This window comes from Monodelphis domestica, chromosome 1 (assembly GCF_027887165.1).
Source record: "Monodelphis domestica isolate mMonDom1 chromosome 1, mMonDom1.pri, whole genome shotgun sequence".
In the NCBI taxonomy this organism is placed as follows: Eukaryota; Metazoa; Chordata; class Mammalia; order Didelphimorphia; family Didelphidae; genus Monodelphis; species Monodelphis domestica.
The window spans coordinates 125483315-125503395 of record NC_077227.1 but is presented as its reverse complement, the minus strand read 5'-3'; the positions used below and the strand labels follow the sequence as shown (position 1 = coordinate 125503395).

Genomic DNA, 20081 nt, shown 5'->3' with positions numbered 1-20081 from the left:
ACCTGGTGCCCAAGATCCCAGCCCTGTTTGTCTGCGCTCTGGCTCCCGGCCCTGCCCACCCCTCGGTCTTTCTCTCGCTCACCTGGCCCACCTGATTCAACCAAGATTGCAATCACCTTGTGACCTGCCTGCCCAACAAACCCAGTTCCTTGGAGCAGATCGCTCAGGACTCATTTCTATCAGCTGGTAACAAAACGGGGGGGGGGGGGCAGTATTGGCTCCACATGGGCAGCCTGGGCTCCATGTAGACTGGGGCAGGAGGAGGGATCATATCAGGGAAGAGAGAAAAGGGAGAGGAGAAGAAACAGACTTTTCAAACAGACTTTTAAGCAATGGGCTGTTTAAAAGGATACCTTTTGACTGTTCTGGTGGTTTCATTTATTTCACCTGCCTGTAAGGGAGAAGATTCAGCCCAAAGATTCAACTTTGGGGAGGCAAATGGGTGGCTCATCGACCTGATAGCCAGGCCTACAGACATGCGGTCCTGGTTTAAAATCTGGCCTCAGATACTCCCCAACTGTGGGTCCCTAAGCAGATCCCTTAACCCCCGTTGCTTAGCCCTTACCACTCTGCCTTTGGACAATAGACATTTAAATGGATAAACCCCCAAGGAACTTTGAAGAGACTAAAGGCTATATTTTAAGGCATTTCAGACTCCAATGGTTTATAAAAAATAATCTCTGTATTCTATTGCATTTTTTGTTTAAGGATTAACTTTGTGATTTTAAGTTCACATATTATTGGATTGAATATTATTCTGTTACACTGAAGGTTGATTGAATTTATTTTGAATGTACTGAGTTTTAAAATTCTGTTGTTTTTCCCCTATAACTATTGAACAAATATTATTGTAATTAAGCCCATATAAAAAAAAAACAGCCTTTATAGTTTGACTTTGTAAATTATCACATAGATGGACTTCAGAACTGGTTACAATTGCTAGAACAACCTTTGGAAAATTTAATATGCTAAATATCTCAAATGATTTTAAGGGTTTTTTAAATATGATTTTTGTAATTTCTTTTTTTAACAATCTCTGGTTATTTTTTGCCTGCCCCTACCACGAAGTAAGGCCCATTACAGTAGCTGAAGTGAAATTTATTTATAACCCCCAACCTTCCCGCATTTCTAAATATGTGAATGGAAGTTGGGCAGTTAATCTCAGGGCATTTGTACCCCTAAAAAGCCTCCAAAAAAGGAGCACCCCTTTATTTATACTCTTCAGCTCACTACTTTACTTGCACCAGAATGATATATAGATTTTTTGATTATGTTCTTAACCCAAGATGAGTTTTACTTTGTTTTAAAAATATGTTTAAATACTAAGGTTGAAAGATTGCTATGTTTGTAAAAATTGTGGCAAATATCCATCAATTCATAGGTTTTAAAAATGTCATACAGCAACTTATGTGAAATATGAAAGTGTGTTTGTTTGCTATTGTAATTAATTGGGCTATTGAGAATTTTGGGGATATTGATACTACATCTTTGTACTACTGTTCAATTCATTTGCCTTCTACTCACAGTGATCATGGCCAGATACAAAGAGGAAATGGATCTCATTTTTGGTGAGAAAGCCTTGTATTCTTTATTTTCTTAGCTGACACAGAGTGTCAATGATTATAAGCTATATTTTTGAATTTTTTAAAAGACTTTTTATTGTATTTTTCTTGCATGTGCAATATACTATTTGTTTTTTTATTTTTTCTCTCTTTTTTATATTTGAAGCACATGTCACCAGCATTAATATTTTCTTTAACTTTTTGATTTTTCAGTAACATAAGTTTAAAACACATTTGTCAATGCATACCCCCAAAGCTTGTGACTATAAAAATGATGCCACTAATTATTTAAATAAATTATGGGACTTTGCTTAATGATTCTGTTTGATTCCAGGACAAGATATACACACAAGAGCCATTGCACAGAGCCAAAGAAAAGCCAATCCAGGATGGATTGATGCACTTCTAGGCCAATACAAAGGTCTTGAACCTAGTGTGAGACTTGGGGTTGCGACACTTGACTTATGTTAAGATGTAGGCCTTCCTTGTGTCCACACTCACTCTGAAGATACTCACAGACGAGTATCCCCAAACTTGGCTCCTACTTGGCTCCTATAATCTGGTCCCCTTTTCTGCCTTTCATAGTGTGGTACCTTTCAGTAGTCCTGGCTATTGATTGGGTAAATGCATCATTGCTAGATCATTTTGATTGGGCCCTGATTGAAGGACCTGTTGTAGATTAATTTTTCTTTTCACTTGGAATTTTTACACATAAGACTTTGATAGTCTATATTTTCATCCAGTTTTTTCTTTTTTTTTATTTGGATTTTTCTGATATCTTTTTAATATCTCTTACCAATTGATTCATATATCTCATACCTCAGCCATGCATCCTTAAGTGATTCTGTATTTGTCAATCACCCTCTTATTGGGGGAAATGTAAAAAATATCATTATTTAAATTGCAAAGTTTAAATTCCTTTTGAGAAGAATTTTAGGTAAAGAAGATGCTACCTCTCTGAATCCAGAACTGAACTGTTGGAGAAGATGCTATGAAGAAGCCTCCAGACCAGCCAGCTGCACAAAATTGAACTTTGGGTATAGTTGATTGAACATTTATTTGTATGTATACTTTCATGCCAAAGGGGACTGCCCCCTAACTGGCTTTTTGTCAATGCGTTCAGCAGTTATTGTTTTTTTATCCTCAAATTATTGTAATCTTTAAATTGATTATGTTTTCATGATCCTTTGGAAAAAAATTAATTTTTTTTCAAACGATCAAACGGGGGAATGTAAAAAATAGACTCGAATACAGGACCACAATCCCCACAAGCCTTTGCTCCACTTCCCCAAAATGCTTTGTAATCTCATGGAAATTCTCAGATGGGCTGAGACCGAGAAGGTATTTAACCTGGTGGCAAAGGTTTTTGGGTCGCTTTTTGGACTTCCGTTTTGGAGCAGATGTGGCTCTTTCCATAATGTAGGTGAGGTCTTGTCTAGGCCTCTGGCCTAGGCATGTTTTCCTTATCCTGTATTTTCTTTAATCCTTAATCCTTAATAAACCTCTAAAAAATATAATACTCCTTGCAGAGAGAAACTAATTTCTACCTGCCTCAGTCTCCCCTAAATTTTTTTTTTAAATATATTTTATTTGATCATTTCCAAGCATTATTCGTTAAAGACATAGATCATTTTCTTTTCCTCCCCCCCACCCCCCCATAGCCAACGCGTAAGTCCACTGGGCATTAGATGTTTTCTTGATTTGAACCCATTGCTTGGTTGATAGTATTTGCATTAGAGTGTTCATTTAAAGTCTATCCTCTGTCATGTCCCCTCAACCTCTGTATTCAGGCAGTTGCTTTTTCTCGGTGTTTCCACTCCCATAGTTTATCCTTTGCTTATGAATGGTGTTTTTTTCTCCTGGGTCCCTGCAAGTTGTTCAGGGACATTACACCACCACCAATGGAGAAGTCCATTACGTTCGATTATACCACAGTGTATTAGTCTCTGTGTACAATGTTCTCCTGGTTCTGCTCCTCTCGCTCTGCATCACTTCCTGGAGGTTGTTCCAGTCTCCATGGAACTTCTCCACTTTATTATTCCTTTGAGCACAATAGTATTCCATCACCAACATATACCACAGTTTGTTCAGCCATTCCCCAATTGATGGGCATCCCCTCGTTTTCCAGTTTTGGGCCACCACAAAGAGCGCAGCTATGAATATTTTTGTACAAGTCTTTGTGTCCATTATCTCTTTGAGTCTCCCCTAAATTTTAATCTTTACAGGGCACACACACAAATGAAACCATCACTGCACTCAAGGAGCCTACCTTCTTCTGAGGGATATGACATGTACATAAATACATACAAGGTAAAGGCAAAGTAATGTGGGGAAAGAGGGGATAGCACAAACCACGGAGGGGTATCAGGAAAAATTCTTTGGGATAGTTGGCACTGTTGAGTCTTGAAGGAATGGAGGAAATCTAAAAGGTGGAGGTGAAGAATGAGTACATTATAGGCTAGGAGACATTCTGGGCAAAATTGGGAGATGGAATGCTGTCTACAGGGAAAAAGCAAATAGGCCAGTTTGATCTGAACACAGTGAAATGAGGTGAATAATGTGAAGTTGGTGTGTTGAGGAAGTACGAAGCCAGACTGAGGGACTTTGAATGCCAAATGGAGGAGTCTGTATTTCATCCTAGAGATAAAAGAGTCATTGAAGTATCCTGGGCGGGGGGATGGCATGATCTGCTCTGTGCTTTAGGAACATGAATTTGGTAGCTATTTGGATAGGAAAAGGGCAGAATGGATTCAGGAAAATTAATTAGGAGGATTTTGTAATATACATGGAAGAGGTGATGAGGACCTAAACTAAGACTGTGGCTATGTGAGTAGAGCAAGACAAAGGGACAAATGTGAAAGGTATCATGGAGGGACAGCTTGGTAGCACAGTGGATTTATATGTCAGGAGGATTTAGGTTCAAATCCAGTATCAGATACTTCCTGGGTAAGTCACTTAACTCTAATTGCCCAGCTCTTGCTGCTCTTCTGTCTTAGAACTAACTCTAATGAATCTGGCCTCAGATACTTCCTAGCTGTGTGACCCTGGGCAAGTCACTTAACCTCCATTGCCTAGCCTTTATTGCTCTTCTGCCTTGGAACCAATATGTAATATTAATCCTAAAATGGAAGGTAAAGGTTTAAAAAAAGAAAGAAATTATGAAAGTAGAATTTACAAGATGTTGCAACTAACTGAATATAGAGGGTAAGTGAGAATGAAAAGTTGAGAATAATTCCAAATTTGTGTACCTGGTGTTATAACAATAAATGATCTAATGTTGGTACTGAGTATTGATAGCCAAATGGCAAGGCCCAGCTGTTATCATAAACTAAAGCTGTCAGGGGTTAAAATAATTTTTATAGACAGTGGATATGGATGGAAGGCTGGAAACAGTTGGATACAACCCTTATTAATTTTCTTCTTTGGGAAGAGGTAGGGAGAGGAAATAGAAGGATAGAAACTAGGCATTAGGAATAGGAAATCTCTTATCCTTATACTAAAATCTCTACATAACCCCCCTCAAAACTAGCTGCTTTCTTTGCAGCCTCTTCTTGCCTACAAAGTAGGCCTCCTTAAACTATTCTCACTATCTTAAGATTAAATTCTCTTACTACCCTATGCTAAGCGAAGAATCTTAAACCTGACTTAAAATAATATATTTAACACCAAAAGCTGTCTGAAGGCAACTGTTGGATTTAACTGTCAGAATCTCTTGGCAGCAAGACACTGACACAGGCTGGCTCCCACGTCAGACAGAGAGAGTGGACAGAGCCCTCTCTGGAAGCTCCGCCTCGCTTCAGGAGAAACATACTCGTCCTCAGTTTCGTACGTGTATCTCAACTCTGAAAGTAACTATCTCATATAACTAACAGACCTGAGAGAAATGCTCCAGCAACCTGCTCCCAAGGAAGTCAGAGAGCCCAGCCCCAGAACCCTCAGAATTCTCTCCTTTATCATAGGGCTCCTAAAGGGCTGGAAGGCCAGAGCTATCTGCTTTGGCTCTTAAAGGAGACAGCAGGATATTAATAAAACTTCTGCTCTTAATGAGACGGAATGAACATTTAACAAATTCCTTATAACACTGGGTAATCTTGAGAAGGATAGTGATAAATACCTTGTCAGAAACTGAGAAGCTAGGATGGGAGGTATGATGAGGGGCAGACATAAAATGAGTTCTGTTTTAGGAATGCTTGAGAAATCACATCTGTATTTTCATTGACCTTTAATTAAATTGAATATTTTCTTCAGTTATGAATGCCAGGGAAAATAAATATGTAGGCCTATGAAGCTCACCATATTGTGGAAGGGACCCAATACCCCCCCAAAAGAAGGTTAAGAAATTCTGGATTAGAGGGAGAGGTGGAGGGGGTTTGAGAGGAGAAGAAAAGGTTTTGAACATATTGTAGGAAGTGTGAAAGGAAATCAGTCAAGGAAAAGTCAAAGGGTTGAAAAGACTGAAAGAGTGCACACATGCACAGAGGTTATTTTTAAACAATGGAAGAAAGTGCAACAAAATGAGATGTTAGTGATATTGGAAAGAATTATGAAGATTTTATTTGTGGGTTTGGGATGAGCAAAGTTAAAGTCTGTTCCTATTGGTCATAATTCTGGGAACACAGGCAAAATGTAAATCAGATGCATTGCAAAAAATGTCTGCATGTGGAAGATTTGTAAGCTTTGTCTGTTGACTACTATTGAAAATGAAGAGTTGACTAAAGACTTCCCCAATTTTCTTATGGGTCAAAAAGACATTATGGTCTCACATGGCTAAAAAAAGAAAAGAGGGAGTGAACCTAGATACGGTTCTCATCTAGCTCCAAAATTCAAACCCAACTGTGGCAAGTATAATCAATATAGAATCAGCCTAGTGAAGTGAAAAGAACCCTGAATAAGGAATCTAGTCTCGTAGGATCTTCTCAGAGCTGGACCTACCTCATCTTAATGCTCACTTCCTTGTGAGCAATTGAGAAACAGGATTTATTTAGCTAGGTTTTAAGAGCTCAGTGCTTAAAATCAGCAGAGGAAAATGGAAATTGTATATCCCTATTTTCCTGACACTAACCTCACTTCTTTAATTCTCACTCCTCATCTGTAAAATGGGGATCCAAACTAAATGTACTTGATAGCCTCTTCCAGCTCTAACATTCTATGATTCCATAGGAAGTGGTAATGCAGTCTCTTTGAAATCAACCAAATAATCAATCAATAAATACTTAAGCTCCTACTATGTGCCAGACACTGGGCTATCTGAAGATATAAAAAGAGGCAAGAAGAAGGTGTCTTTCCTTAAGGATTTTACAATCTAATGACAACAGGTAAACGATTATACAAAGCAAGCTATAGATAGTCCAAGCATGGGAGACAACTAGAGAAAATGGCCAGAGCTGAGAGAATGTCTAGTTTGTAGAACCCCCAGGAGGCCAGAGTCACTGGATTCAAGAATAGCTCTTAGAGACTAAGTTGTTAGAAGACTGGGAAGGCAGGAGAAGGCTAGGTTATGAAGAGCTTTGAATGCCAAGCAGTTGAATGCAAAACAGTTTTGTATTTGCTCCTGGAGGCGATAGGAAGTCACTGGAGTCTGTTGAGTAGAAGAGTGACATGATCAGGCCTATGTTTTAGGAAAAATTGCTTTAGTGGCTAAATGGAGAATAGGTTGGAGTTGGGAGAGACTTGAGATAGGCCAGCCTACCAGTAAGCTATTATAGTAATTAAGGCATGAGTTGATGAAGGCCTGCACTAGAGTGTGGGCAGTGCCAGAGGAAAGGGGGAATATTCAGGAGATGTTGCAAAGGTGAATTCTACAGGGCTTGGTAATGGCTTGAATATGGGAAATTAGAGGTAATGAGGAATCCAGGATGACTCCTAGGTGGTGAGCCTAAGGGACTGGGAGGATTTTGTTGCCCTCTATTGTAATAGGGAAGGTAGGAGGAGAGGAGGGTTTAGGGGGAAAGATAATGAGTTCTATTTTGGACATATTGAGTTGAAGAGGTCTACTGGGAATTGGATATGTGAGGCTGGAGGTCAGCAGAGATATTGGGCTGGATAGGTAGATTTGAGAATCATCAGCCCAGGAATGGTAATTAAATTCATGGAAGCTGATAAGATTACCAAGTGAAGTTGGATAAAGGAAGAAGAGATGTCTGTCCAGGACAGAATGCTGAGGGACACCTACAGTTAGAGGGTGTGATCCAGATAAAGATCCAGCAAAGGAGACTGAGGAGTGGTGAGATGGGTAGGAGGAAAACTAGGAGAGAGGGGGTCCTGAAAGTTTAGAGAGAAGAGTATCAAGAAGTGAGTTAGGGGGAAGCCGGGTAGCTCAGTGGGTTGAAGTCAGATCTAGAGATGGGAGGTCCTAGGTTCAAATCTGGCCTCAGATACTTCCCAGGTGTGTGACCCTGGGCAAGTCACTTGACCCCCATTGCCTATCCCTTACCACTCTTCTTCCTTGGAGCTAATACACAGTATTGATTCCAAGAAGGAAGGTAAGGGTTAAAAGAAAAAGGAGTTAGCAGCAGTGTCAAAAACCAAGAGAGAAGAGGATTGAGGAGGAAAATAAGGATTGAGAAAAGGAGAAAAAGGACATTGGATTTGGCAACTAAAAGGTCATTAGTAACTTTGGAGAGAGCAATTTTGGTAGAATGATAAGGTTGGAAGTAAGATTTGTAAATAATTAAAAAGAGAGTTAAAAAAAGAAAGTAGAGGCATCTATTGTAGTTGGCTTTTTCAAGGAGTTTAGCTACAAAGGGCAGAAGAGATATAGGATGACAGTTAGCAGGGATGCAAGGATCAAATGAGGATTTTTTTTTAGGATACAGGACAAAGAAATGTTGGTGGGCAGCAAGAAATGAGTCAGTAGAGAGGGAGAGACTAAAAACAAGTGAAAACAAGAATGGGGATGATGGGAGGGGCCAATATCTTGAAGGAGAGAGGATGGAATCCACTTGAACAAGTAGAAGGGACAAGGAGTAAGGCCATATCATCATGTGAAGGAGGAAAAAGTGTCAGAAAGCACTTGAGTGATGAGATGAGGAAGAGGGTAAATGAAGGAATTCACTGTGAATGACCTGTAAAATATGAAGCAAGGTTCTCAGTTGTGAATGGGGGAGGGGGAAGCTATGAGAGTTTGAGGAGGGATGAAAAGTTTTTGGAAGAGCCATTGTGGAGACTGGAGTAGTGAATTGCCAAGGAAGGTATATTAGAATTTTTTAAAGGCAGTGAGGGCCCACTTGAAGTTATATAATGTAAATTTGTACTGGACTGAGTCAGAATGGTTGTATGATTTTCTCCACCTTTATTCTGTAGAATATATGGAGATGTGAAGGCAATAAAGGGTGAAAGTGATCTAAAGCTGCAGCTTGGTGGATGTGATTGGTCAGAGGATAGAGAAGAACAGAGGAAATTTGAATTAAGCAATTCACCAATGAATTCCCCAAGGAGTCAAAATTGGGAGTCGGTTAATGTCAGGATGGGAAAGAATGACTAGGGAAGGGAAGATAACCTGAGAGAGAATTGAGGAGTCAAAGGATTAGAGGTCACATTGCAGATGAAGGGTAGGGTTACATAAAGAAAGGCAGAAGGATAAATGAAAAGCCAATAGAGTATGGTCGGATAAAGGGATTTCAGAATTCCTGGCTATGGAGTTGGTACACTTGTGGGTCATGGCAAGATCAAATATATGACCATTTTTGTGTAGGGCTGAGGTAAGGTGGAAGAATAGCTTGTGGGAGATGAATAGGTTGAAAAATTGAGTGATAAGAGTATTTCAGGGCAGGAACTGGGAAGGGAAGAATAACTGTAAGCCATTTATCAATTCACTGAGAAAGGAAGGAAAATAATTCATTGAGGGGAGCTTCCCTACACAATGGCTACCAGGATTTTGATTGGTAGTAATTATGAATTGCATGAACCTCAAAGAAAGAGAAGTTACTGAATGATGGAGGAAGGGAGAGAATTTGGGAATGCCAATGGACAGCAAAGAGTTCAACTAGTAAGTTGAGGAGAATGAGTGAAAGTATACTGGAAAGGGTGACCAGGGAAGCAATATCATCAAAGGAAAGCCAGGTTTCAGCTAAAGCTAGTAGTAGAGGGAAGGAGTGGGAGAGGAGAAATTTAAGATGAAAGAAAGATTGTTGACTTTGAAACAGGCATTCCAGAGGGCACAGTGGAAGGGATGGGTGGCATGAGGATGTAATTTTGGGGCAGGAGGGTTGGGGAGGGGAAGGAATGTAGAGTCAAGGGGAAGGGGTGTGGAATGGATTTTGAATGATGTTCTATAGGTGTTTATAGTCACTGGGTTGTGAAGGGCAGGCATAAGAGTGTCCATAATGGTTGTAGCAGGAGATAGAAGGCCTGAAGTTGAAGGGAGGATTGCTCTTCTTTGCAATGGAAGTTCTCCAAATCATATTTGGAATATTGGGCTGTCAGGAAGAGATATAAGATGTCATGTGGTGGTACAGATGGAAGATCCCTAGCTTGGCTCCAAGTGGCCCTTTCTCAGGAAATATGTTTCACCAAGCAGGAGATTGAGGGCTCAGGGTACCACTGGTACACCTATGGTCTGAAATGCAGCAGCAGGAAGTAGTAAACTTCTTGTATAGATGGAAGACTCCATGTCTGGACCCAGCAGCCTTTTCTCAGGGGACACAGGACAGATTACTTTCCTAAGCTTTTTAAGGGATTGTCTTTTCCTGTTAGAACAGTAATTAGTAAGAGTTAATATAGGGCAACTGGGTGACAGTGGAGAGAATGCTTGATCTAGTCAAGAAGACTCATCTTTTTGAATTTAAATCAAACTTCAGTCACTTACTAGCTCTGTGACCCTGAGCAAATCACTTAATCCTATTTGCCTCAGTTTCCTCATCTGTAAAACGAACTAGAGAAAAAAATGGCAAACCACTCCAGTATCTGCCAAAAAAAAAAAAACAACCCAAAAACAAAACCCCAAATGGGATCATGAAGAGCTGGGCACAACCAAAGTGACTCAACCAACGCCACCACCAGTGAGTTAATGTGTCTCCCATCTTGCTCCTTGGCCATCACTTCTTCACTGGTAGAGACTAGGTTTTTTTTTTATTTTAATCTTCAATCAGAGGAATATATATAATTAAAAAATTTTTTTTCCTCATGGCCATACTGGAAAACTCAAAACCCATTAAATATTATAACAGAACAGATCTGGTCAATATGGTCAATCACCATTAATTGGCCATCTATTTGATTCATCTTGGTACATGACAGCTGAAGTGATTAGACACTGGTTTTAAATGACTAATAAGTTAGTCATGATTGATCAGCTTGGCTGAAACTCAATGTTCTTGATAATCTAGGAGAGGAAACATATTGTAATAACATCCTGGATACTATTTGTATCCAGAACAGGCTTAGACTGGTAAGGGATAAAGAGAGCTAAATGGTACTGAGAGTTTATCTGCACCAAATGTTCCCAGGCACATGAGATTTGGGGATGGAAGGGACCTTAGAGAGCATCTAGATCAATCCTTTCATTTTACCAATGAGGAAACCGAGGCTTAGAAAGATTAAATGAGTTATCCAAGTGCACACAGGCATTAATTAGTAGAGCCAAGATGCAAATCCAGGTCTTCTGATTCCACATCCCAGTGCTCTTTTTTTTTTTTAAACCCTTACCTTCTGTCTTGGAATCAATACTGTGTATTGGCTCCAAGGCAGAAGAGTGGTAAGGGCTAGGCAATGGGGGTCAAGTGACTTGCCCAGGGTCACACAGCTAGGAAGTGGCTGAGGCCGGATTTGAACCTAGGACCTCCCATATCTAGGCCTGGCTCTCAATCCACTGAGCTACCCAGCCTCCCCCTCCCAGTGCTCTTTTGACTATACCTCATGGATGCTAGGCTAGGGGAAAGAGAATTTTTGAATGAATTAACAGACATCAAGCTCTTTGTAAAACTTAATGTTAATGCTATTAGTATTATTGTTAGCAACATAAATAGGCAGCTGGATAGTACAGTGGATAGAGTAGTGGACCTTGAGGAGAAAGACCTAGAGAAGATAACCTCTTATAGGAGGATGAACCCATGCCCTGATCTGACTTGTCAGAAGACATGGACCTTGAGGGAACTGCCTGGAAAAGACAGAATTGAGGTGAAGTGGAAATGCCTATTTAGCCATCCTATTGAGTGTTCCAGGTTTTGTTTTGTTTTTAAATTTTAGAATCCATACTGTGTATTGCTTCCAAGACAGAAGAGTGGTAAGGGCTAGACAGTGGGGATTAAGTGACTTGCCCAGGGACGCACAACTAGAATGTGTCTGAGGTCATATTTGAACTCAGGACCTCCCATCTCTAGATATGGCTCTCAATCCACTTAGCCTTGTAGTTACTCCCCATTCTATCTTAATCTGTCTTCAATTTCCAAGATTAGTCCACGAAGAGGAAACTCTTCTAATATGTATGAGAATTCAATTTGACAAATATTTATATGCTTAAGCAATTACTTATATGTAAGGCACTATAAATATAGAACCAGCAACCATATAGGCTTCTACTCTGAACTCTGTTTTTTTCTCCTGGGAATTTGGCTTCTTTTAAATATATTGCTATACAGTTCTAAGGGTATATCATCAGCTATATGAACACTAACTGGATAAATTCCACCAGATGTCTGTAGCACTTATGGCAGATGGGCTGCTAGGCAAGTAGCCAGGTACAAATTTGAACAGAAAACTTTAATGATAACCTACCTTGCTTAACATAGTCATTCATTTCCCCTCTAACCTTTCAAGAAGGTGTGAATCTGAAAATAATTACTTACTTTATCTTCTTAAGCCAATCAACACTGTTCTTTCTGGAACATAGTAGGGTTTAATGCATCTTGATTGATCAGCAATACTGACCCAAAGGGCATATGCTATGGGTCTTTTTTTTACAGTAATGGTGATGGATTTGCATCAGTCCATCCATATTCCTCTGCCTGGTCTCTTGTGAGGGCACACACTCATTAAGGATTAGAACTGCTTTCTGTGGCACTGGACTAGACGAAGTTAACTGACCTTTTTGTGAATCAAATTTGGCTTGGCTTCTCAGGTGGTTGTTATTCCTGTTCCACATCTTATCAGATTCAACTTCCAGACTGGATTCTGAATCTAGCTGGGTGTGGCTTAGCAGCTTCTTAGAAAAGGTTAGCTTGTTCTGGCTAACGACCGACTCAAACTTTGGTCAGGGATTGTGTATGACCTAAAAATCCAGTTCTAAACTGGACCTTAATCTGGTGAATTCTCAAGAATAAGGCTAAATCTTTGTTGTAACTTGGTCATATCTGACTCTTTGTGATCCTGTGGACCAAAGCATGGCAATCAAGTCCTTGGGAATTTGTTGTCAAAGATACTGGAGTGATTTATCATTTCCTTGGATTAAGGCAAATAGAGGTTAAGTGACTTGCACAGGATCACACAGCTAGTAAGTGTCTAAGGTCAGATTTGAACTAAGATCTTCCTAACTCTAGGTTTAGCATTCTATCCACTGAACCGCCTTGCTGCTTCCAAGGCAAAATCCTATCTTTAGGTCATTGACTTCATGGTCTTCTTGAGTTTTGTGACATTTTCCGAGCCTTCAAGTAACTTGTACAGATTAATTTATCTCCATTATTGTGCATTTATAATTTCAGTTTTTTTTTGCTATATTATTTCTTTCTTAGGAAGGGTTTCCAATGTCTAATATTTCATGTACATATGGGATAGGTGAGCTTATTTTGTCTTCACGATCCCCAAATATGGTATTTCCACCTCTATCTGCCCTAAATGATATTGTTCACTCTTCCAATCTTTGGAGTTTGCTGAAGGGCAAATTGTGAAAACTCCCATATTATTTACATCCAGCAAAGCAAACCCTTGAGCCCTTCAGAGGAAGTTTCTTCTTACCTGACTAATGTCACTTGTCCAAGCAGCTTTCTCTTGTCTGGAGGATGCCACGAGGATGACAGTGAAAGAAGGACAGTCTTTTGGCTCCACCACAATCTTAAAATCCAAGTGGTCTATATCTTGTCCAGAGGATTTATCTTTAGAATTCAAAAGAGATCATGCTCACAGATCAAAAATTTTTTTCCTCCTCTCTTTGCTAGAATTCTTTTTAATGATACTCTAGGGACTACAATTTTAGCTATATTAACTTAAAGATTATACACAGCATTTTAATGACAAGTCTGGTCACTTTTTATTTTTCCCGAGTCATCGTTAAGTCAGGGAATCACTTATTTTACAGATGGAGAAGGGACAAGTAAAATCAATAAATCAAATTTATTTAAATCATTTCAACAAGCAAACATATTTAGTATCATGTGTAAGATACTGTTATAAGCTGGCAAGATGAAGAGAAAAACTACCTTGTGTCATATTTTCTTAGTGTATAGAAAATATATACAAAGAAATCCAACCTAAGAAATTTCAAAAGCAAAGAACTAATAAGTGAAGGAGCTTTCAGTAAGGGACTCTTACAGAAGGTGGCACCCAAACTGGGCTTTGAAGGAAGGGAGGAATTCTATGAGTCAAATAGGAAGAAGGGCATTTTGGGCATAGGAATCCACCTGTGAAAGGGTACATAAGTGGGGAGATAAAATGTTGTACCCTGGGAAGGGCTAGCAGACCAGGCTAAGCATCTTGGCTTGTGCTTTTGTATAAAATCTAGCCAGAACTTGGGATTTGTTTTGTATTTGTTCATTTTATTTATGGTTCTCTTTCTGTCTCTGTCTTTCTTTCCTTCTAACTCTCTGTCTCCTTCTGACTCATCTCTCCCCCTTGATGATTTTTTCTCACCCCCCTTCTTCCCTTTCCTTTCTCTTTTCTTGTCTTATCTCTTGCCTTTCTTCCCTCTTTCTCTATGAAACTCCCAATTTGGGAACTCTCTTCATCAGTGCATGTCTGTGTTGTTTAGTCATTTCTCAGTCATGTCCAACTCTTCATGATCCCACTTGGAGTTTTCTTGGCAAAGACACTGGATACATTTCCTTCTCCAGCTAATTTTTACATATGTGAGTGAAACAGGGTTAAGTAACTTGCCCAGTTACTTACTTTAATTAATAAGTTAATTAATGTCTGAGTTTGGATTTGAATTCAGGAAGATGAGTTTTCCTGACTCCAAGTCCCCTACTCTATCCACTGTGCCACCTAGCTGCCAGTGCATAGTAGTAACTCTTTTGTAACTTATAACCTTAGAAAATTGCCTAGTGGTAGTGAGAGGATAAGTGACTCAACTAAGGTCACCCAGACAGTATATGCCAGAAATAAGACCTGAGCTAAGTTCTCTGGTTCTAGTGCAAATTATCTGTCCACTACATCACTCTAGTTCTTCTGAATGTAACTATCCTGACCTAAATATGGACCTATTACAAAGCATTACTCATTCTTCTAATACATTTTTTGAATCACTAGGTATTAAAAACAGTGGTAAATTAGTGTCAGGGTTTGATTTTTCTCCATTTTCTAGTATTAGCAGAACAAAGAACTGTAACAACATTGGGGAAAAATAAATTTTATAAAGGAATGACTTCCAAAGGCAGAGATAAGGAGGAGAGGTGAGATCTGAAGATCCATAATATATATGATAGTATGATTCATAGCTGCAAGGTACCACTTCCTCCAAACCATTTGAGAAATAAAATGACTTGCTCCACATCAAATTGGCAGACCTTAGTAACAACTTTAAGACAGAAAGGCAAGGCCTCTAAGACAAGGGCTTGACAAATGGAGTTAAGTGGCTTGTCCAAGGTCTTACAACTAGGGAGAGTCTGATGCCAGATTTGAACCCAGGACATCCTGTTTCTAAGTCTGGCTCTAAATCCACTGAATCACCTAGTTGCTCTGACCATAACATTCTTGAAAAACAGTCATTTAGCTTCTTCCTTCTTCTCAAAGACCTCCAATGATAGGAAACTTACTCCCTGTCAATGTAACTAATTTTTATTTTTGAATTGTTAGGCATTTTTTGTTGACATTGAGTCAAAATGGACCTATTTGTAAATTCTACCCATTTCTCCTGGTTCTATCCTCTGAGTTCAAATACAAGAAGTCTGAAAGATGGTAATACACTGTGTGGTTATCTATACTTGCCTAGAGTAAGATGACAATGGACTGTACTCTAGGATCCTTTGGTTTTACAAGAAGCATAAACATTCCTTGACTGCCATTTTATTGGGTTTTCTCTTAGAACATTTAAGAAAAGAAAAGGTCCCATTCTTATGCCACTCTTTACACTAATTCCAAATAGAATCCTTTTGGTACATCCTCCTCCTTCAGGGGAAGACATTCAGCTGTCCAGAAACATGAACTGACTCATATGGAGTTATATACACAGAAGTGAGGTAATTAAAAATTTGCTGTAGGTTTATGAATCTAGTAATCTCTGTGAACACTCTGGCTATTAAAGCAAATGAAAGGATAGAGTGAACTCAAATGGGAGTCCCTTTGGGGAAGAAGCTGCAGAAATTAAAGTGCCACAACTCTGAATCCAGTAATGTGACTAATGCCCTTGATGAACTTAAGGTACAGCCTTTTAAACCCCGACTCCCTTGCCTGAGCTCCATTGCTCAAATTGCACTGTTCTAATCTCGAGGAGGTCCTGCATTGGTTCTGATTCCTTTTGACAGAATTTTTAGCTTAGACTTCTCGAGATGGGGAAAGGAGAATAGAAATTTTCTGGAAGGCTCTTCATCATAGCTAAGAGGGCCAGCTTTCTCTCCCTCCCTGTGACCCGGAATATGAGCATATGACCATGGCTGTATGATTTGTGGCCCCCAAGACTAATTTAAGATTCAGGAAGACAAATTTAGGATCCAGTATCTCCATTTTGTAATCTGTTAAAAGGAGGAAAGGTGAGGTTAAGAATATTTATTCTACCTTTTCCTTCTAATTCAATTGAATTCCCCAAGCACTTATTAGATATCTATTGTATTCTAGGATGGTGGTACAGTAATAAAAAAACAGAAATAGTTCATGCCCTCAAAGAGTTTATATTTTAGTTATTATAGATCATAGCATTTTTAGACCTTTGATAACTTTGATGACTGGCATGAGAAAGAGCCTAGATCAATAAAAAAAAATCCTTCCCTTCTGTCAGTATCAATTCTAATTGTGTCAAGGAAGTTCATCCCCTCCCCCTCCTGAGTAACTTGACATGTCCATCAAAATTCCTGAAATAACATAGTTGTGCCAGGTTTGAGCCCCTCTACATGCTGTACGTCAATAAAAGTCAAGGCTTTGGGCTTGTGAGGGGGAGAATCAAGAAGAGAAGGAAGAAGTAGGGAACAGAGCAGGCAGGTGAGAGAGGAGGAAGAGACTGGCAGGCAGGTTACTTAGAGGAATGATTGTCTACCCTTTCCAATAAACTTTATAAAAAATCTGGGCAGAAACATTATTTCAATTCTTACATAAGACAGAAGAGCAGTAAGGGCTGGGCGGGTAGGGTTAAGTGACTTGCCCAGGGTCATACAGCCAGGAAGTGTCTGAGGTTGGATTTGAACCCAGATTGGTAATTAAAAATTTGCTGTAGGCTTATAAGGACTTTAAGGACCACTAAGCTTTTCCAGACATCATTCAAGAGAACACTTATGTTTTTTTTTCTAATTAGAACATGAGTTCTTTGAGAGTATGGTCTGAATTATTTGAAAATTTGTATTCCCAACACTTATTTCACAAACAAGACTCAATTCTACAAATAACTAAAAAGACCTGCACTGAAATCAAGTAAAGAAGGCCCTGTTTTCTGCTTATGTATCCACTATGCTACTTAGCTCACTTTAAAAACAAATTAGATGCCTGTCTCTATATAAAGGTAACTAGGTGGTGCAATAGATGGAGCACCAGACCTGGGAGAACTTGGGTTCAAGTATGGCCTCAGATACTTCCTATCTGTGTAACCCAGGCAAGCCACTTAACCCTATTTACCTCAGTTTCCCCATCTGTAAAATGAGCTGAAAAAGGAAATGGCAAACCACTCCAGGATCTTTGCCAAGAAAACTTTAAATGGAGTCACGAAGAGATGGACATGACTGAAATGACTGAACAACTCTAGATGATAAGAGTGTGAAGAGTAAGAATCTGGGTTCCAATCTTAACTCTGTCATTTTGTGATCTTTATGTCCTTAGGCAGGTCACTTAACCTCTTTGGGATTTATTTTCCATATCTGGACTGGATGACCTCTCTCAGCTCTTTCCCAGCTCTATATCTAGGTTCCTATTGCCAGGGAGAGGTGTGTTTTTCAACTTTTTTTGGTTCATTTTACAGCCACCAGAAACCATTACCTAATTCATACTGAGTAGCCTTCTATCTGGCCATAAATGCTGGGGTTAATTATTTTTGAATAAATGGGCAATACTTACTTTCCTCATCTGTGCTTTCTTGCTCTTCCATCAAGGTGCAGTCAATGAGTGAGATTACTCCATTCTGAAAAACATCAGAATATGGATGCATTTAAATCTTGAGTTTCAAAATGTCATTTTCATTTTTCAATTTTTTTCATTCATTGTATTTAAGGTAAAACATTGTAGTAGAATTAACTCTGAATGAGGATTCTGAAGGTCTAAGTTTAATCCATGAATATATCACCAACTACTTTTGTGATGTTGGATAAATCACTTCTCTTCGTCAGTGTTGGTTTGCTTACATCTAAAATAAGAGGTTAAACTAGATGATCTCCCAGTTTCCTTTTAGTCTTTTATCCTATGATATTATCTGAATGGCCTATATCTTTATAGATATGTATAAAATATTTTAACAAATAAGACTAATTGCTACAATTAATAATACAAATAATAATTAATAATGCTACAATACCATCTATAATAGAAATGCGACCTACACTGAAATCAAATAAAGAGGGTCCTGTGTCATCATTATATATAAAAGTCCATCATAATCTCTTGATCATATGTTTTAAAGTCCTTTCCAGCTCTATGATTAAATTCTCTTCATGCTTCAGAAGACCCACATTTTCATGGATATGCCTCAGATGGAAACACTACCATACTTAATCTAGTAAATCAGTTCATGAGTTGCTGTATTTTCTTCTCTCAAATATTAACTTGATGGTCAATCTTTTGGTCATGAGCTTCTTTGTACTTAGCTAGATTGGTTCCTGGGTGATAGGTACAGTTTCATCCTAATTAGTACAAATAATCAATCCCTAATTTGAATTCAAATTGCATATTTCCATTGGCTTGGAAGCAACGTCCATAGCTTACATAGTTATTCATCTAGTCTGAATTCAAATATCTGTGACTAGTTCAGGGTATTACTTAGTCACTGTAATTAGGACCAAATTATAGACAATCTTTTACTAGTCCTGAACTTTAAGCTTTTTTAAAATTTGGTAACAGGTGATAGCAAAGTATGTGCTCTGCTGGTATAGACTTTGAAGACCCAGCATTATCCCTAAGACATGATAAAGTATCAGAGCAGAATTTGTGCAGCTAGTGATTCTTTCTTTAATGTCAGTGTTGTTGGGCCATAATAAACACTTAATAAATCCTTTTCCATTTCATTCTCTTCTATTCCATTTAAAAAATGGAGATATTATGGGTATATGATTTGGGGTTTAGGCTTTAAAAATCACTCCATAGCAAAAATGAACAATATGGCAATGGGTATCAAGTGATAACATTTGTATATCCCAGTGGAATTCCTTGTCATCTCTGGGAGAGAGGAGGGAAGAGAGGAGGCAAAGAACGTGAATCATGTAAACACGGAAAAAGAATTAAAAATAAAAATGGAGATATTGCCAGCAGTATTTACTTCACAGGGGTGTTGCAAAGGTCCAATGGGTTAATGTATATGAAGTGCTTTTTTTAAACCTTAAAGTTACATATGAATGCCAAATATTATTATTTATTGTGATTATTATTATGTTTTTATCTTTCAAAGTTGTTTTTAATTTAAGATTTTCATTCCCACTCACTTCTGAAAGGCTTATCTTAATAAGCTATTAAGTTTAGGGAATTGCACATTGACTTTTATTAGGTAGAAAGCCAAGTAATAATGAGCCTTGTTGTACACAGCAGAGGCTCTACTGTATTTTAAGAAATAGCCAAGAAAAATCATAGAGTTACAGACTACAAGTAGGTAGGGACCTTAAAGGTCACCTAATAAACCCTTCCTCCCAATGGTATAACATCCATGGCTGCTCTTTAGTAATTAAAATTCAAAACCCAATAAACCATGAAAGATTTCCTTGATGTGCATTTCATGCTCAGATTTGTTGAAAATGGATAATTTGATATTTGGAAATTTTTAATTTCCCTCATGCAACTAATAAGCTAATTTGTTGATAAATTAATATAAGCAGCAAATTCCCTGTAGTCAATTGCTCAAACCAGCAGTTCTGCCATATAATGCATGATATTTCAGACCAGTAATTTAATGACAGTAATGAGCTGCTCCATTGAGATTCTGGCTCAATTAAGGCAACCTTTTTATTCCCAAGCGAAAGTCTTGGGAAGGGATGGGGGAATGTGTTGTGTTTAAAATGAAATCCGATTAAACAGCTTTCTGTGCTTCTTGTA

At 38.7% G+C, this 20081-nt stretch overlaps 1 protein-coding gene across 1 annotated transcript in view; it reads right to left on the bottom strand.

The window, feature by feature from the left end:
• The window catches only part of RASGRF1 (Ras protein specific guanine nucleotide releasing factor 1), a 215860-nt gene that overhangs the window by 64279 nt on the left and 131500 nt on the right, over window positions 1–20081 (bottom strand). Inside the window, exons 11-12 of the mRNA XM_001368395.4 lie at window positions 17904–17967; window positions 13452–13588 (exon numbers count right to left, since the gene is read on the bottom strand). Of these exons, the coding sequence (XP_001368432.2) occupies window positions 13452–13588; window positions 17904–17967 (201 nt within the window). The remainder of the gene's footprint in view (window positions 1–13451; window positions 13589–17903; window positions 17968–20081) is intronic.